Here is a 17,491-nt window from a genome sequence, read left to right as displayed (position 1 = left end):
GTACACCTGTATCCCTTTTTGAGATTTGAGAACAAGGAGGTCAAACTGGGCAGCGAGACTCGGAGACCTTGAGCGGGCTCTTAGAAAAAGGCACTTGCTACCAACTCAAATACTGCAAAAAATCCTCAAACAGAGCTTTCAGCCAAAAACAGAACTGAGAGACAGGAGAGAAGAAAAACATGGAAGGCCACATAGTAGGCACTGGGGTTTCTGTCCCCGTTTCCCCCCCCACACCCACCCACCCCCCCCCCCCCTCCAGGCCGAGTGTTTTTTTTTTGGTAAGGCTGGCGCAGGATGGCCACAGGCGGGTCGGCGGGCAAAGCCAAAGACAGAGCAAAAAAAAAACAAAAAAAAAACAGGGGCGGGTCGCCATTGTTACCGTGGCCGCCACAGTCAATTTCCCTAAAAAAAAAACAACAAAAAAAACCTTCCCTTACTGTCCCTTCGATCTGTACCCCCTCCCCCCACACGCTGAACAGGAGCCCGCTGACAACTCAACAAAATCACAATCATCTGTAAACGAAAAAAAAAATAAAAATCTTTATACAGGTTCTGTCTTTTTTTTTTCTCCGTTTAGACTATTCGTCGTCGCTTAAATTTCCAAAAAACCAAAAAAAATCGCAGAGACCTTCTTTTGCCTCCGTTTCTGCTCCTTCTGTACATAATGAAAAAAAAAAAAGTACACATACGTGAACAGAAGCCCAAAAAAAAAAGTACGTTCGCTTCGTTCTAGCATCTGGACTCAAAATTTCTTAGAGGTGACAGTGACAAAAAACAAAAACAAAAAAACAAACAAAGCAAAGAATGGCTTATTTGAACACAAAGCCTTTTTTTTTTTTCCTTTCATCGTCCAAAAATAAGAATAGTCACTGCCTCGCGGCTTCTCTCGCCTATGTTGCGAGTCCTCCGTCTTTTTTATTTATTTATGTATTTATTTTTTTTTTATACACAATGGTCTCTGAGGTCTTTCTGACCGGCCAAGGCGGCACTGACGTTTTTCCAGCGGTTGTCTTTGGGGCTGTAGCCTGGGGTCCGGTGGGGCGCTTTGAGAGGCGAGCTGGAGCTGTGCAAGGTGCAGATCACGCCCCCGTTGGACTGCACTGCAGTCTTAGAGTACATACAAACCGCCTGCTTTCCCGCCTCCGCCCCGCCACCGTCCTCCTCCTCCTCCTCCAGCTCAAGCTCTCCCTCCGTCTCCTCCTCCTCCTCCTCCTCCTCCCCTTCGTCACACGTCCGATAGGAGGAGCCCATGAGCTTTTTGCGCTCCTGCTCGGCCTCCCGGTTGCTGTCCTTGAGCTGCTGCTGCTGCTGCTGCAGTCCCGCGACCGGCCGCAGGGGCTCCCACTGGTTGTTCACGCTCTCGTCGCCGGCGGACCGCGTCCTCCTCTCGCGCTCTTTTCTCCGCTTGCGCGTCCACCACACGCACACGATGATGCAGAAGAGGCAGAGCAGGCAGAAGAGGACGCAGAGCACGGGCACCAGGTAATCTGTTGGCGTCGAGACGGACACGGGGACGAGTGGAGTTGGAAGAGGGGGAGAGAGAGAGAAAGTAAGACTAGGTTAGCATCATTCGTCACCTACAAACATGGACCAAACATAAGTCTACCATAGCAAATAACTGTATGCAATCAAAACGCACTCAAAATACTCTCCACCAACACAGCACCTCCTGAGGTTCTCGAAAGACTTTCTGGGAAATGGAGTACATCGCTAACTGAAGTAGAAGTAGCCAAAGGCAGGTTGAGGGAAAGTGGGTACACCAAAAAATTTAATTCCTACCCCTTATCACAAAATAACTCCTAGAATGCACTGAACATCACAAACCGATGAGATCTAATTTTTCCTTAAAGCATAAGCAGTGGAAAGCCTCTTAGAGGGGGCCCATAACGCAGCCCTGCGGGACACCTTTTCTAATTATTACTCACCCACTGAGGGGGGCATGACCTGCGTTTCCACTTTGACCTCAATGACCGCCAGCATCACGGTGCTGTTGTGGCGCTTGGACAAGGTGCCCACTATGGTGCTGGCTGCCTCCTGGATCAAACTGTGGTCTGGCTGCTCCTCCGGCTGGAAAGACTGAGAACCAGGAAGGACGGGGAAGAAAACAGGCACAAATAGACAAAAAAATAGAGCATTAAGTTGTGTAACTGCATCTGAACATTTGACATCTTTGTCCTAACGTGTCACTTCAACTGCCAAGGAGTATACGTATGTCTTAAGACACACTGGACATTGCAACCAGCCAAGGATGGGAACAGTGCTGATAAGTGTTGAGTGTGTATTGGACAGTCACTTACTATAGCCACCTCTACTGCATCCTGATTAGAATGAGAAAGGTCGCAGAGTAGGAGAAGGGCATGGTCTTTTGCCAAGCTTCGGGTATCAGGAAGATACCTCAACTCGGAGCAGATGCTCTCCACTGTTGTTCCCTGGGGTGAAACACACACACATACAAATATCAGTCTACTCAAGAGTGCATGTGTGGAACAAAAAACCACTCTAACACATATCCACTGGATTACTCACTGTTGGTACTTTGTCCTTGTTGAAGATGAGCGTGATGCGAGCGCAGCTGTTGTCCAGGTGCCCGCTGTTGGGCTGGCACTTGGTGGGCACTTGCGGCGGCGGGGGACCGGCCACGGAGCAAACCCCCCACTGGTGGCACGGCGGGGAGAAGCAGGTGAGGTAGCTGTGCTCCAGACACTCCCGCCCGGCTGGGCAGTGCTGCCTCTGATCCTGGCCCGACACCTGGAGCCGGCAGGGACGGCGACCGCACAGCACCTGGTGCAACGGGGTTCAAATATTCACTTAAAATATATAAATATAAAAGGTAACACTTTACAATAAGGGTCACTAAGTTAAGGGTTAGTTAATGCTTAATAAGGGTTAGTTAATGCTTAATAAGCATTAACTAAACATTAATTAACAATTAACTAATGTGTAATTTACTAATGGTGTTCATGTTAACTAAGGTATTAATTTATACATTTTTTAATAGTTTATAAAGATGACTATTAAATAATGTATAAATAGTTAACATGAACACCATTAGTAAATGATTACCAGACACATTAGTTAACTGTTAATTAGCTAGTTAATGCTTATTAAGCATTAACTAACCCTTAACTTAGTGACCCTTATTGTAAAGTGTCACCAATATAAAATATTCACTTGTGTATAATCACGCACAATACAAGTGCCTTAGTACATGTTGCATTCATGTGCAATTCGGATAATCCAATGCCATTATGGAAAACTTTTTTATAACACGTTATGCTAGCTTGGTACTGCACTTGGACTGCTGTGCCAATATTTCCCTCCATTTATGTCTGTGCAACTGTCACTTTGTTTTTTTTTTTAATCCCATGATAATAATCCATTTTATGATTTAGACTTAAATTAATGCTTTTGCCCGTCCCATGTCTGAGAAAGTTGTACTACACTCAATTTGTCAACAACACTCCTTTGGAAAACTTTATTTTCAACACATTATGCTAGCTAGCTACTACACTTACTGCACATTGCTTGTTTATGTGACTTTCAATAGGAGTCTATTTGGGCACAGTATCATTGGATGATGTTTTATTTGCCTTCAGGTACGTCTTATTTCTTTAATTCTATCTGTTTTGTACAACGTTTTGTTCTTCTAGAGTGTGCTGATGAACTACTTTGGTGCAGCCCTCTTTCACTGCGCATCACGTTAGCGTGAAATCAAGCTAACGGAATTGTATCCAATGCTGGCCACTCGGTCACTCGCGTAATTTCCGGTGTTTAACGTCATTTTTATACAGAGTTCTCATACCGTCATTTTTATACAGAGTTCTCATACCGTCATTTTTATACAGAGTTCTCATACCGTCATTTTTATACAGAGTTCTCATACCGTCATTTTTATACAGAGTTCTCAACCGAAAGCTAAGTGACATAAATTCATACACATTTCAGAAGCATATAAAACACTAAGTTATGAACTTAGTCATGAACAAGAAGCGGGAAGCCTTAAATCCCACTTTGGGTGACAGTTACTTCATGTGAGAATCGGTATTGGTTCATAAATGTAAAAATAAGAGCTTTGACTACATAGCCTGCACTTCTTACAAGTATCTGAATTCAAGTACAGGATGAAATACATTGGTATATGATTGTGATTTTTTTGGTCATATGCTGTCCGGAATTGGATACCCATGATGTTAGTTAGCAAGGTCTATGTAGCATGGCATGGCTAGTAATGCCACTAGCTAAATTTACTATTCATAATGCTCTTCTAAAAGATGATTGGATGCAGTTTTCTTTTACTTGCCTTTAGAATGAATGGTCGTGTGACTAAAGAGATTTGGGTTTGTCACTATTATTTACCACCACCACTACACAATACAGAGATTACCCTGGCCACACAGACACCATCACAGGACAAGAGAGAGTGACTGTGTATGAGAGAGGGATAGATATTTGATAGGAGTGACATGTTACCTTTGTACAGTCCACTTTCCCACTGATGCAATGGCAACTGTTGCACTCTTCCTCCCAGCGGCTGCCATGGGGGAACTGCAGCCCGGCATAGTGGCAAGTCTTCCCTATACCTATGACTACACACACACACATATATATTGAATTCATGTACTTGCGTCTGCAGTAATGAGGGAATGAGTTATTGAGGGAATGAATGAGTGAAAAATATGAGAGTACAAAGACAATATTTACACTCTTTGCATCGGGGCCCCGTTCTGCCGAGCGGGCACGTGCAGCGGAAGCCGTTGATCTCGTCCACACAGGTGGCACCGTAGGCACAGGGTGAAGACTGGCACTCGTTAATGTCTGTATAATATATATATACAATATATCTGAAAGTGACCGCTGTGGATTGTCTCTAAACAAGTCACTGTCAAATTGTCGTAACAGTTTTTGAATGTGCATATTTCATAATTTCCCCTCCCGACTTGCTTTATTGCTCAATTTCCCAGTCTACACCGAGGGTTTTCTTTACGTTTGCAGCAAAACTCCCAGATTTAGCAAAATAAAAGCACAAAAAAAAGTCACATTTTCCTGCCATCACGTTTAATTCCATCAATACATCAACGAGCAAATCATGCATGTAACATCTTTAACAATCAACCCACTAGGCGTCTGTTATCTTTGAAAGAAATGTTATTGTGCCACCCCTCATAAAACAAAAAAAAAAATGCATAGAGATGTGGACCGACCATTGTCGTCGAGATTTCACATCTGACAGGAACATAGCCCGGATGAGAAAGCTCATATTCAAGCCTGACAGAAAAGGTGAACGCGAGCCCGGCCCAAAACAAAAGGAGCCGAGAGCGAGGAATTTCAGGGTCGCCGGGTAATTTGTCTTCCGTGTGCGTGTTTGTATGCGTGTGTTGTTTGTGTGACTGTGAGTACGGAGGAGGGACGACCTTTGCCCCCCCCCCCCCCCCCGGGGCGTTAAAAGGAGGGGGGGGGCGTCCTGGTCTGGAATTTAGGTGTCAAGGCGTGCTTGCTCCCTTCTCCTCCTGCCCTTCCTCCCTCCCTCCTTTCCTTCCTTCCTCCCACCCTCCCATTTATCCTTTTAACTAAACTACGTTGCCATGGCTACGCAGTTAGGGTCTCCGTGAAGTGGAGGATGAGGTTGCCACAGCGGGATCTTGCTTTAAAAATGATTTATAGGGTTTGGTTTTTTTTTTTGCATTTTTTGGCATCATACCCAGGAGTGTGTGTGTGTGTGTGTGTGTGTGTGTGTGTGATAGGGTGAAGTAAAGCTCATAAACTCACTGATTCGGCAGTCGGGTCCGGCGAAACCGGGGGCGCACTCGCAGCGGAACCAGTTGACTCCGTCGACGCAGATGCCGCCATTGTAGCTGAGGGAGGAAAAGAGATGGAGAGACACCCAGAGAGAGAGAGAGAGAGAGAGAGAAAACGATTAGATAAGGCTATACAAGAGCCATATCTTCTCCAGCTGCAACAAAGCACGCCGTGTGTGTGTGTGTGTGTGTGTGTGTGTGATGATGGGGGGTGGGGGGGGTGGTGGAGGGAGTCACAAGGCTCAATTCAACTCATCAATACAAGCCTCCACCTTTCAGATGCTAATAGGCGTGTCCAGTCCCTCCCCTCCCCTCCTCTCATCATCCCTCTATTCCATTCCTCCTCAAAGCCCCGCTCTCTCCCCCCCCCGCCACCCCCAGGTCGCCTGGGAAGAATTGACAAGCCCTCCCCCCACCCCCCACCCCCACTGCCATTCACCACGGGGTAGGAGGGACTCTTATACCCCCCCCCCCCAAAAAAAAAACTCCCCCCCCTGCCCTATTCAACATCCAAGCCCCCTCCTCCCAGCGATGTCCCTTTGAGGCTCGATTTAGGAGGCAACTTCCCCTGCTGTTGGCAGCTCCTCACCTCTCTCTCCACCCCATGAGGCCTATATGTACAGTGTGTGTATGAGAAAGGCAGAGGCAGGGAGAGGAGGTGAACAGAGAGGAGAAAAACTGAGTGTGTGTGTGTGTGTGGAGGGACCAAATACATACCATGGATGAGGGTTGCAGTCGTTTGTATCTGTTGGATAGAACAGAGAAATATAAATGTGGCTGATCGAATGGCACGGTGTTATCACAATACAACTGAAGGAGTGGCAGGAGACGATGGGCCTACATGTCGTAACGCAGCAGAACAGAATGATATCCTCTGTATAATGTTGAGCTGACTCATTTAGACTTTACATAATTACATAATGAGGAAATTCCCCAGATGTGGGGGGGCCCTTGAACGCTATTGACACAATCTGCTGTCCTGGGTGAACCATTTGCTTGTGCTACTTGTCTTACTTTCACATTCAAAGCTCTTTGATATCACAGGTTTTGGTGAAGCGATACATCAGTAAAATCAAAATACTGTGAGAAAAAGAGTTAATGAAATATTCAAGCATTCTGCATTCTTTTGTGAGTTTCAAGAACTCACAAAAATGGCTAGTGACAATTTACTTGATATAGTGCTCATAAATAGGGCTGCAACTGCTGCAACGATTATTTTCATTGTCGATTATTTTCTCGATTGATCGACATTTTTCACCATTTTCTGACATTTTATAGACCAAACAAATAATCGATTACGTTTCCCAAAGCCCAAGATGACGTCCTCAAATGTCTTGTTTTGTCCACAACCCAAAGATATTCAGTTTACTGTCATAGAGGAGGAAAGAAACCAGAAAATATTCACATTTAAGAAGCTGGAATCAGAGAATTTTGACTTATTTTTCTTAAAAAATTACTCAAACCGATAAATCGATTATCAAAATAGTTGGCGATTAATTTAATAGTTGACAACTTATCGATTAATCGTTGCAGCTCTACTCATAAGGCATTATAAGGCATCATAAGGCATTATAAGGCATCATAAGCACAGTGTGAGTGCATGGAGATTATTATATGTATACTATATGTGCAAAACAATTGGGGGGTTGAATACATTAGGGGGCAAGTGTATAGTTAATGGCATGCTATAAAATTGAACAGAATTTTCTGATGCTTGTCTGATGAAGTTTGCTGAATATACTGTAAAAAAAAAAAAAAAAAAAGTTTATTTATGTGCCTAATGGGCTTCTAATCTGCTTGTAGCCTAAGGCAGCAGTAAAGTGTTGCCACAAGTGCTCATTCCAAAACCTCAATTTTTTTTATTCCCTCTGTAAGTTACTCTAAACAGTAAGTGGTGAGAGATGAGTGGGAAACTGACTCTGGCCACAGGTGGGGCCCTCCCAGCCCTCTTTGCAGATGCAGGTGAAGGTGTCCCCTCCTCCCACGCACGTCCCGCCGTTGGAACAAGGGCTGGAGGCGCATGTGCTGTTCTTGGCTGCGGAGCGAGAAGGGCAACAAGAGAGGAGATGAGTCAGAGATTTGCAGAGGTGTGGCGAATTGTAAAAAAAACATAAAAAAAACAGGGCATACATCTACACGCTTGCACAATTCACATGCAGTATTGTGGCTTTTTTTCATGGTTTGTCCTTTTCTTACTTGAGCTGAAAGTTTGCATGGTTACAAACTACATGTGGGGAGTGGGTTTCATGACCCTTGAGGCCCTTGAAACCTGTTGAAACCCCTCTTTGTAGTTATCAAAACACATGGCTGTCAATGAGATATACATTAGGCTTTCTGATACATTGGGCCTTTAATTCAAAATCAGCATATCAGCCAGCCACTGCCTTCCACCTATGATACAATAGATATGATGCAGATTGTTTGACTACATTATCACATTTTGATGCTTAAATATGTTATTAGTATTATCCTGGGTGTCAATGGAGTTTTAGCATCCCGTGGTCTAAATACTATATCAGAGGCTTTACCAATCTGCCAAGAAAAAGATTCTTGAGGAAACACTGAATACTTTTTTTTTTTTGCATCAAAAACGGCCAAAATTAAAGATACAAATATCAGCCCAAAATACCAGCTTTCGGCAGCTTCAGTCTAAAAAAAATATCTTCGAGAAGCCTTCAGCAAAAACAAAAAACCCATATCCCCAGCCTCACCTGTGTTGCATGTGTTCCCGCCCCACCCGGGGGGGCAGGCGCAGCGGAAGGCGTCGCCGTGGTCGTAGCAGGTCCCGCCGTTACTGCAGGTGGTGGCGTCACACTGGCTCTCCCCTGGTGCGATAAAAAAAAAAAAAATACAACAGTCTACAAGCTGCAAACATGTACACACACACACACACACACACACACACACACACACACACACAGAGAGGTCGGCGTAACTCACGGGAATGGCAGGTCTTGCCCTTCCAGTTGTCGGCGCACTCGCAGTAGAAGTCGTTCAGGAGGTCGACGCAGCGTCCGCCGTTCTTGCACGGGTTGCGCCTGCACTCGTTCACGTCTGAGGGGGAAGCAGGGTGGCGGTAAAGGGAAAGGTTCACAAGGTCAGCTCTTACCTTAACTCCCTTCTTATTTAGTGCAAAGGAACCCGGCGCGGAGCAAGCGGCCGGTCTTCCTCTAGCGGGGCTTTTGTTTGAAACGCTGCAAAAAACTGGGCTAAAAGATGTCATTTATGAGCTTTAGTTTTGCAAAAAAAAAAAAAAACAGATAGGAGAGGAACTCACTGAGGTCGCAGAGGCGGCCCTCCCAGCCGTCGGGACAGAAGCACTGGAAGGAGTTCACTCCGTCGATGCAGGTCCCGCCGTTCCTGCAGGGGTTGCTGATGCAGTCGTTGATATCTACAAAAAAAAAAGTATGGGGGAGGATTAGAGGGAGAATCAGAATCGGACGATCAAAACACTGTCAATCCCCAGAATCAAGATCAAGCCTCTACCAGTCATTCCTCCCAGGATTTCAGAGTAAATATCCATATTTAGAAAGAAAACTGTCTCGAAATTCATCGGGCAGCAGTGATGAATACACAGTGGATGACTTCCATCCTCAGAAAAAGTTCCAAAAATGACTGTACTTGTTTGAAAAGTAGGTGTAACCTTATCATATCTCACTTCGAAATTAAAGCGTTTGCTCCGATGTTGTTGGAGCCGTGAGGAGGCGTGGGCCCGAGGAGAGGGAAGGAAGGAAGGAAGGAAGGGGGGGGGGGGGGAGAGATGAGAGTCTATACGTACTCTCGTGGCAGTAGACGCCGCTGAAGCCCGGGTCGCAGGCGCAGGTGAAGTTGCCCGCCGGCTGGCTGACGCAGCGTCCCCGCGGCCCGCACACGTTGGAGGAGATGTGCCGCACCTCGGCCGAGTCGTTGGCCGCCACGGCGATGGTGCAGCTGTCGATCACTGCAGAGAAAAAAAAAAATATTTAATGGTTTTCTTTCACGTATGCCAAAGGAATCCCAAGTCTGATCTGGGCCATCGCCGAACCGGCTCCGGTCACCTTGACAGGGGGCGGTCCGGCAGTGGTCCTTGGCGCGGTCGCAGGTCTTCCCCTCGTAGCCTTCGGGACAGGCGCAGTAGAAGTCCCGGGCCATGGCGTGGCACTCGGCCTCGTTCTCGCAAGGGTTCGGCTCGCAAGGGTCCGAGGGAGACCAGCCGGGGACCTGTGGAGGATTAAGGAGAGGATATATTCTGTTTTTTTTTTACAAGTGACAAGGGAGAGAAAGGAGGAGAGGTTTAGGCATTTCGGGGGCAAAATCGAAAAAAGGTAAGCGGACGGGCAGGTAAGCCTCGGACACTTTCCCTAAGCTCATCAAGGGGATCCAGCCCCTGGTCGGTGTTACGTCTCTGCCCCCCCCCCCGCTTAATCCCCCTGACACGCGAGCACGGGGGGAGAGGGAGGATGGAGGGAGAGAGAGAGAGAGAGAGGGAGAGGAAAACCCATTATGAGGGACAGGTCACGGCAACATCAAACTTGGTGCAAAATGTGCAGAGCCGCAGTGAAATAATGACAAAATTCTCTGTGGCACCACCGTGACACAGAATAAAACCCAACCGGAGGCCGTGGGGACATCTTTTGCCGTTACGCGCTCCAGTATGGAGGTCAGAGTGAAAATCCCCCGGTTTCTGTAAACAGAAGCCTAACTGCGCATAAACCATGGGTCGCACCCGCTGCCATTTAAGGTGCTGAGCGCAAGAGTGGTGCAGCGGGGCAACAGGGCGGGTGAAGTGTCTTCGGTCACACACACACACAGAGTTTATTTTACTCTAAGTGACAGGGCCAGATACATTTATTCTATCCTGTTTGGCAGCTGGACTGAGCCCTGGCTAGGTGTTGAGTGTGCACTCGTGTGTGTGTGTGTGTGTGTGTGGGGGGGGGGGGGGAATCATGTCTGAGGGCAAGGGCGTCTTCAGCACATTCACTGTAATGCACCATTCACAGCGTAAGAGACATTTTCCCCTTGTAGCACGGACTCCTGCTGCAACACGCAAACCTCATAAATTGGATTTGCATAAAACGCCAAGTGGGACGAGTCAGATGTTGAAAGCTGAACAAGACTCAGTCGAGGCAGCCAGGTCAACTTGGGAGACCTCGTTCAGATCAAGTGTAAAATGTAGAAAATGTATATCTAAAAAAAATAAAATAAAATAATGACTGCAATTAAACAATCAGACTTTTATGGACTCGGGAGCAGACGCTAATGAAAGAAATATGACGCTGGAAGCCGTCGTAGTTTTGCCACTAGAGAACAGGAATGCACACCGTGCCACGGCAGGCATCAAAGTCCCCGTAGTATGCAGGCAGCGGTCCAGCGTCACCCTCATTCAAGGAGGCTCATATTTATAGTGGAGATGCTAAATCAGGATTTGGCTCCCGACCAGCAATGTCCTCCATTCAGGGCCCAGGAGGAGCGCCCAAGTGTCGATTTCCTCGCCGCTAACCTACATTAGCTTCAGACTATCTAGTTAGAAGAGGCTGCTGCGAGAACGCCCCGAGTCCAAAGATACGCCTGATCGGTGACATTAACTTTCTTTATAAACATCTATATAGACGTTTGTAATGAAACCGGCTTGGCCTGTAGGGCTGGGGACACGCTACACAACTTTTAGCCTGATTATAGCCACAATTTGGCCGTCTTGGCTGATTTTCACGTCGGCACAGATGATCTTGTGTTATAGTTTGTATGAGAGTGTGTTTTTTTCGTCTGAGGGTTGCGTGAATCATCGGGTAGTGCGTGTTCCCCGAAATCCAACCGGCCATCAGATGCCCATTCCCCAAAATCCAACCGGCCATCAGATGCCCATTCCCCAAAATCCAACCGGCCATCAGATGCCCATTCCCCAAAATCCTACAGGTTGTCAAGTGCGTGTTCCCCCCAAATAAAATCCCTAAACGCATACGCTGGTCGTTAAGTGCGCAATTTACCAAATCTTTGCGCCGGTGTAGTGTGTCCCCCCCGGGGGGCTTAAGGCCACCGTTAACCCCATATGCGCGCCCCCCCGAAACCCGAGACTCACCTCGCACAGCTCTCCGGAGAACTCGTCGGGGCACTCGCACACGAAGCCGCCGAGCACGGTGTGGCAGCGGCCGGCGTTCTGGCACGGCGCGCTGTCGCATTTGTTCCGCTGGATTTCGCAGTGGGTGCCCACGAAACCCGCCGGGCACTGGCAGTGGTGGCCCCTCTGGCCCTCCTGGTACGAGGCAAAGAGAGAGAAGATGGGGGTTGTCGAGGGTATGTCTAGTCAAGAACCGTTTATCTACTAGGAAATGGGATTACAGTATAGGCAATTAACATCCATAAATTGGGAGTGGGGGGGGTAAAGGCTGGGTAGAGGTGGTGTGGGTGAAGGATAGACCATCTAGTGATAGGGGAGAACTTTTAACACGTTTCTAATACCGAGACAAGACTAGTTTTTGAGTTATGTTACAATTTAATTCTAATTTTCTAAAATTTTCTGTAGTTTTGGACGCTTAATTTATTCGTGAATGCGACTGCTTGCATGCTTATAAAGGCAATTCCCTCCCTTCCTTATCAACTTCACCTCGCCTCATTTGAAAGAGAAGAAGAAGAAATGAGAACATCCATACCTTGCACGTCCCTCCATTCTGGCACTTGCCATGGCAGCCACCGACTTCTGCAGGCGCAAACAGAGAGGAAAAAAAAAATTAAATATGAAAAGGTGTAAAAAAAAGTAAATAAACCTTGGGTCATATATCACCTAAACACCATACAGTGTGGAATGTGCACAGGCTACGTTACAGATGGGAAAGGAATAATTAGTGGAGCTGAATCGGTGCCGGAAAGACCTTAGATGGACTCCTAGAGAGAGAGAGGAACTGGGCATGCAGGTTCAGTCATCAAGTTTTCCAAGACAAGAGAGGAAGGAGTTACCGCGTCTGGGGGGAGGAGGGAGTGACGCTAGAATGCACCTAGGTTATGTGTCCTAACAGGCGAGCGAGAAGGCTATCGAAAGGAGCCGATGAAGAGGAGGGCCAGTGGGGAAGACAGAAATGCAGGGAGTGACGCCGAGGGAGAAAATACTGACTGATGTCACAGTTCTGTCCGGACCACTCGTCGAAACAGACGCAGAGATAGCCGCCGATCAAATTCCTGCAAGAGTAAGCGTTCTCACAGGGATTCCCCGCACACTCATTCGCATCTGTGAAGGCAGAAGTACACCAAGTCCGTCAAATGACAGACAGGCAGAGGGAGAAAGAAAGAAAAGAGTCCTGAAATCCAAGCTTTAACGCCCAGCCAACACATCACTGAAACAAAGAGGTACCAGCATTATTAGAGAATTAGAGATTCCGGGCACGGGTAGAGATTTAGAGAATCTCTAAGTTAGAGATTATTGTTATTTTATTTTTTTATATTGTTATAAAGTTCAACCCACTAGAGCATGAAGAGTTGTGCATTTTCAGTGTGTACATTTCCCAAGTTATTTCACTGAACTACAGGTTCAAAGGTTCTTTATTAAGTTTAATAAAGAACAATGGAAATATTTAAATTTAATCAATTTTTGGCTCAATTTTACCCCTAAACCATATTAGTAAACGCAAAGCACAAAATCATATATCACAGTACTAAACAAGAGGCACTTGAGCTGTCCCGTCATTATCACCACATTATACAGTACATAACCAAATTATGTTAATGAGGTGATTAATTAAGCAAATGAATGCATTCATTAGCAAATATTTCTACATCGGCATACTTGTTTTCTCATAACACATGGGTGGTATTAACATGACCTCTGTATCTTAAAACATTGCGTTATATTTGTTTCAAGAAAATCTGTTTTTCCTCATTAATATGCAAATATAAGCGGCAAGGTGCTTAAAATCTAATCCGATCATCTACTCTAAAGGGGGAATGAAGTTTCTATCATGTATTGTCCTGCATACCATGTGCCATGATGGAGGGACAGAAACGAAATGCATCATATAGTTTGAATCAATTCACAGCAAATTTTAAAATCATATAATGTATATTTATACTGTGTGAAAAATTGCATCCTTTTGAAATTAAACCCTATTGGCCTCTATAAAGTTTCACAGCATCCATCTGAAATTTACATAGAAGTAAAGCACCACCACTATCCAACTGGCCAAGTAACAAATGACACACTGTAGTACTCACTTTCATCTTTCCTATATTACCTACCATCACACACACACACACACACACACACACACACACACACCACACCTCCAATGACAAAAAAAAAGAAAAGAAAGCACTGCCGCTCAAATATTCAAAAGGAGGGGTGGGTGGGAGGGAGGGCAGTCCCCAGGGAGTCCTGCTCTGCTCACACACACACACCTGTCTTCTCTCCGAAACCCAACACTCTACTGCACACACACACACACACACACACACACACACACACTCGCCAGGTAAGATAGGAGGGCAATTGCCGCCTGTAAGCTGAGATCTGAGCTCGTAAGATGAGACCGAACTCTTGGGATCCCTTTTCCGCCATCAAACCCCCCCCCCCCCCACCACCACCCCTCCACCCCAACTTTGTTTACCGGTCGTAATCCATTTCCTGGCTTCGTGCCGGCCTGGGAGCGATATAAAAACAAAAACACCATCGGCAGCGAGCAAACAGCATCATATACACTGTATATAAACACACTTGTAACGCGTCACTCATAGGAGAGCTCATTGAGACAAAAAACAAAAACAAAAAAAAAAAAACGGGAATGCCTGCTGCGCTTGCGGGGCAGCTGCCAGCTCGTCCGGGATATGGACCGGCCACGGGGCTCGGGTTGCCGCTGGCCGGTTCGGATCCAGAAACAACGGCGATCCGGAGCGGTCGCCGGCGGGTCGGAGGCGGGCACGGCGAGGGATTTTGCGCCATCGCGTGTCTCGGAGGATATTTATTTGTTCCAGGGGAAAAAAACGGACAGAAAAAAAGTACTTTTCCCACTAGAAATGAATAAGGAAATCCTGAAATGTTAAGACCGAGTGCAGGTCAAAAAGGAATCATCCCTTTCATAAGTGCACCGAATGGTTAAGATTCAAGAAATTAATTTGTTGTCCGTTTTTTGTGTATTTGAATGTAGTTTGCTGGCAGTATTGTAGAATTGCTGGTATGATGGGTTCAAATGAAAAGCAAAGAAAAAACCTGGTTGAATTCATTTTTGAATGCAAGTGTGTGTGTGTGTGTGTGTGTGTGTGTGTGAGAGACCCAAATCTCACCTATCTGGCAGGTCTTCCCTTCCCACTGCGGGGGGCACAAACACTCAAAACCGTTTTCCCGGTCGATACAGGTTCCACCCTGGGCACAAGGACTGGAGGCACACTCGTCCAAATCTGAGAAAACACACACACACACCCTTCAGCTCTTTGCTTACATGTAACTGCATGCCTCGTGTTGAAGGATCTGTTGCACAACACAGAAATGCACACATATGCACAATGCAGAGGGTGGGGCAGCTTTTAACTATCTGCATCCGGCTACTAAAGCTGCATAAAAAGAGATAGTGATGGTGAAAGGAGGAGAGGGGGAGAGGTGGGAGGTTGGGTAGTCTTGATGATGTGTGTGTGTGTGTGTGTGTGTGTGTGTGTGTGTGTGTGTGTGTGTGTGTGTGTGTCCCCACAATGCTCCCGATTCACAGGCACCACAAACGCAGCCTGGTTCAAAGTGAGGGTAAGATTATGTAAATCCGCCCTGAGTGTGTCTTCCTCCGATGGCTATCAGCGGTGGGTCTAATCCCAGTGGCCCCTATCTGAGACCCCCCACCCCAAAACACACACACACACACACACTAAGACGGCTAAGAGACGAGAGGCTTAGGAGGAGGAGGATAAAAAAAAAGACGTGGTGTGGTTGGTGTGTGTGTGTGTGTGTGGGGCCTTGTTTGATTAAGAAGAAAACACCAATATCCGAATGAAGGTTGTCGAAAATGGAAAGCAGCGGCTCTGGAGGAGAGAGCGGAGATGATGGACAGATGTGAGAGGAGAGAGAGAGTGTGGAGGGGAGGGGGCTGCAGCGACTCACCGTTGGCACAGGTGGGACCGTCCCAGCCCGGCGGACAGTGGCACTCGAACCCGGCGGAGACCTCGTGGCACGTGCCGCCGTTTGCGCAGGGGTTAGAGACGCAGGCGTGCTCGGCTGGCGGGGGGGGGGGGGAAGCAAGCAACGTCATTCGCCGAAGATACAAGCTCAAGCGGCCAAAATCATAGAAGTAAAACACGGGTTGGACCCCTCACCTATCTGGCAGGTCTTGCCCGAGTAGCCCTGGGGACAGGCGCAGTGGTACTCGTCGGGCTCCGTGTTCATGCAGGTGCCTCCGTTCACGCAGGGCTGGTGGCGGCCACAGTAGTTCAGATCTGGAGGACAGAGGGACACGCGGTTTAGTGACACCAAGGTAACCCTCGATGTAGCGTTCTGTACGAATTTCATGCAAAAATTATATTATTTTTTAAGGGGGCTGTGCAAGAAGAAATGACTCCATCCCACCCTGCTTGAATCTTCTGCAAATGCCGCTATACATTTTGCAGTTCCGGCAGCAAGAAAAAATACTTTCTACATACAGGAAATTACAAGTCTTTTGTATCAAGAGTATCAAGCAGCAAAACAAAGAACTACAAACCAGAGCTAAGGTTGATTCTCATGAAGGCCATCATTATCAATGTCTAACTAGAAGCAAATAGCTCCTGCCCTGGTTTACAATTTAAAAAACAAAGCTAATTATCATTTTGATTTACTTTTTGGGTTGGGATGCATTAAGTATCAGTCCATCAAACCCCACATGTTTTAGTCTATGTTTGAACTGGCAGTATGATATTAAGCAGCAAGTAGATGGAATTCCATTTACCTATGAGAACATGTACATGAAAAATAAAAGATAATTACATTCAAATCTGCCTAGAAGGCAAAAGGTCAGGCCAGGAAGACAAGAAACTGCCAATTTAGCCACCTAGCTACTTTAATTAAAGACCCAAATTGAAAAGCAAACACTCTGTTATTTTGCTGCATTGGCACCTTTTGACATCAGTATTCATTCGGATGAGTCACAAAGACAGACTCATATATATAAAACTTCAGGAACCGCAGCTGTCTCTTCAGACTTTGCTAATTGGAGCCATCCTGTGAGACGGCTCTTTGCTCGTTTCACCATTTATCCTGTTGGTGCAGGGAGTTTCCAGGCAGGCGGCCTGTTTTGAGGCTTCGCTCTGTGGAGAGAGCCGGCTGGCTGTCAGCTCTGACAGGGAGCACAGGGTGTTTTCTCAGCCACACTGCACACACTGCTGCACTGCGTTACACTTCTTTATTTGCAGGATGCAGCCGACTTGCTGGCTTTTTACCTCAAGTTGGGCGACTGTTAGAAGACCTTAAAACCGGAAGTGCAACCTTTCAAATCAACCGGAGGGTATGACAATTAAAAGTTCCCAAATCTCACTTAATTGTTGTATTGTTTTTTACATGCACAATATACTAAACTACGACCTAGTTGATCCCTGAGCACCGTCCGTAGGCTAAAGGCCAGGTCACCCTAAAGGCTGGTAAATAAATGAGCAGGGATCTGTCTCCACCGGGGATCTCAGGACCCATTCTCATCCCCCAAAGAGCCCTCGGTGACGAAGGGACGCGGGCGGATCGGGTGTCCCCGCTGCCGCTCGGATCACACGGGCAGTAAAACTATCCA

General features: G+C 46.7%; 1 protein-coding gene across 1 annotated transcript in view; it reads right to left on the bottom strand.

The window, feature by feature from the left end:
- Window positions 1-262: 262 nt before the first annotated feature.
- jag2b (jagged canonical Notch ligand 2b) overlaps window positions 263-17,491 on the bottom strand; it is a 46,488-nt gene continuing 29,259 nt past the window's right edge. The window contains 20 exon segments of the mRNA XM_071512610.1: window positions 263-1,487; window positions 1,926-2,076; window positions 2,298-2,429; window positions 2,527-2,781; window positions 4,471-4,586; window positions 4,702-4,815; window positions 5,767-5,852; window positions 6,513-6,540; window positions 7,714-7,830; window positions 8,507-8,620; window positions 8,736-8,849; window positions 9,073-9,186; window positions 9,574-9,735; window positions 9,833-9,995; window positions 11,851-12,024; window positions 12,422-12,468; window positions 12,880-12,993; window positions 15,039-15,152; window positions 15,841-15,954; window positions 16,053-16,172. Of these exon segments, the coding sequence (XP_071368711.1) occupies window positions 943-1,487; window positions 1,926-2,076; window positions 2,298-2,429; window positions 2,527-2,781; window positions 4,471-4,586; window positions 4,702-4,815; window positions 5,767-5,852; window positions 6,513-6,540; window positions 7,714-7,830; window positions 8,507-8,620; window positions 8,736-8,849; window positions 9,073-9,186; window positions 9,574-9,735; window positions 9,833-9,995; window positions 11,851-12,024; window positions 12,422-12,468; window positions 12,880-12,993; window positions 15,039-15,152; window positions 15,841-15,954; window positions 16,053-16,172 (2,894 nt within the window). The 3' untranslated portion in view covers window positions 263-942.

The sequence above is a fragment of the Centroberyx affinis genome, unplaced genomic scaffold (assembly GCF_046629955.1).
Source record: "Centroberyx affinis isolate AG114_WGS23_722 - 3 ecotype Tasmania unplaced genomic scaffold, CSIRO-AGI_Caff_v1 ptg006388l_1, whole genome shotgun sequence".
Classification (NCBI taxonomy): Eukaryota; Metazoa; Chordata; class Actinopteri; order Beryciformes; family Berycidae; genus Centroberyx; species Centroberyx affinis.
Note: the sequence above shows the minus strand (reverse complement) of the source record. Positions and strands in the feature narration are given on the sequence as shown.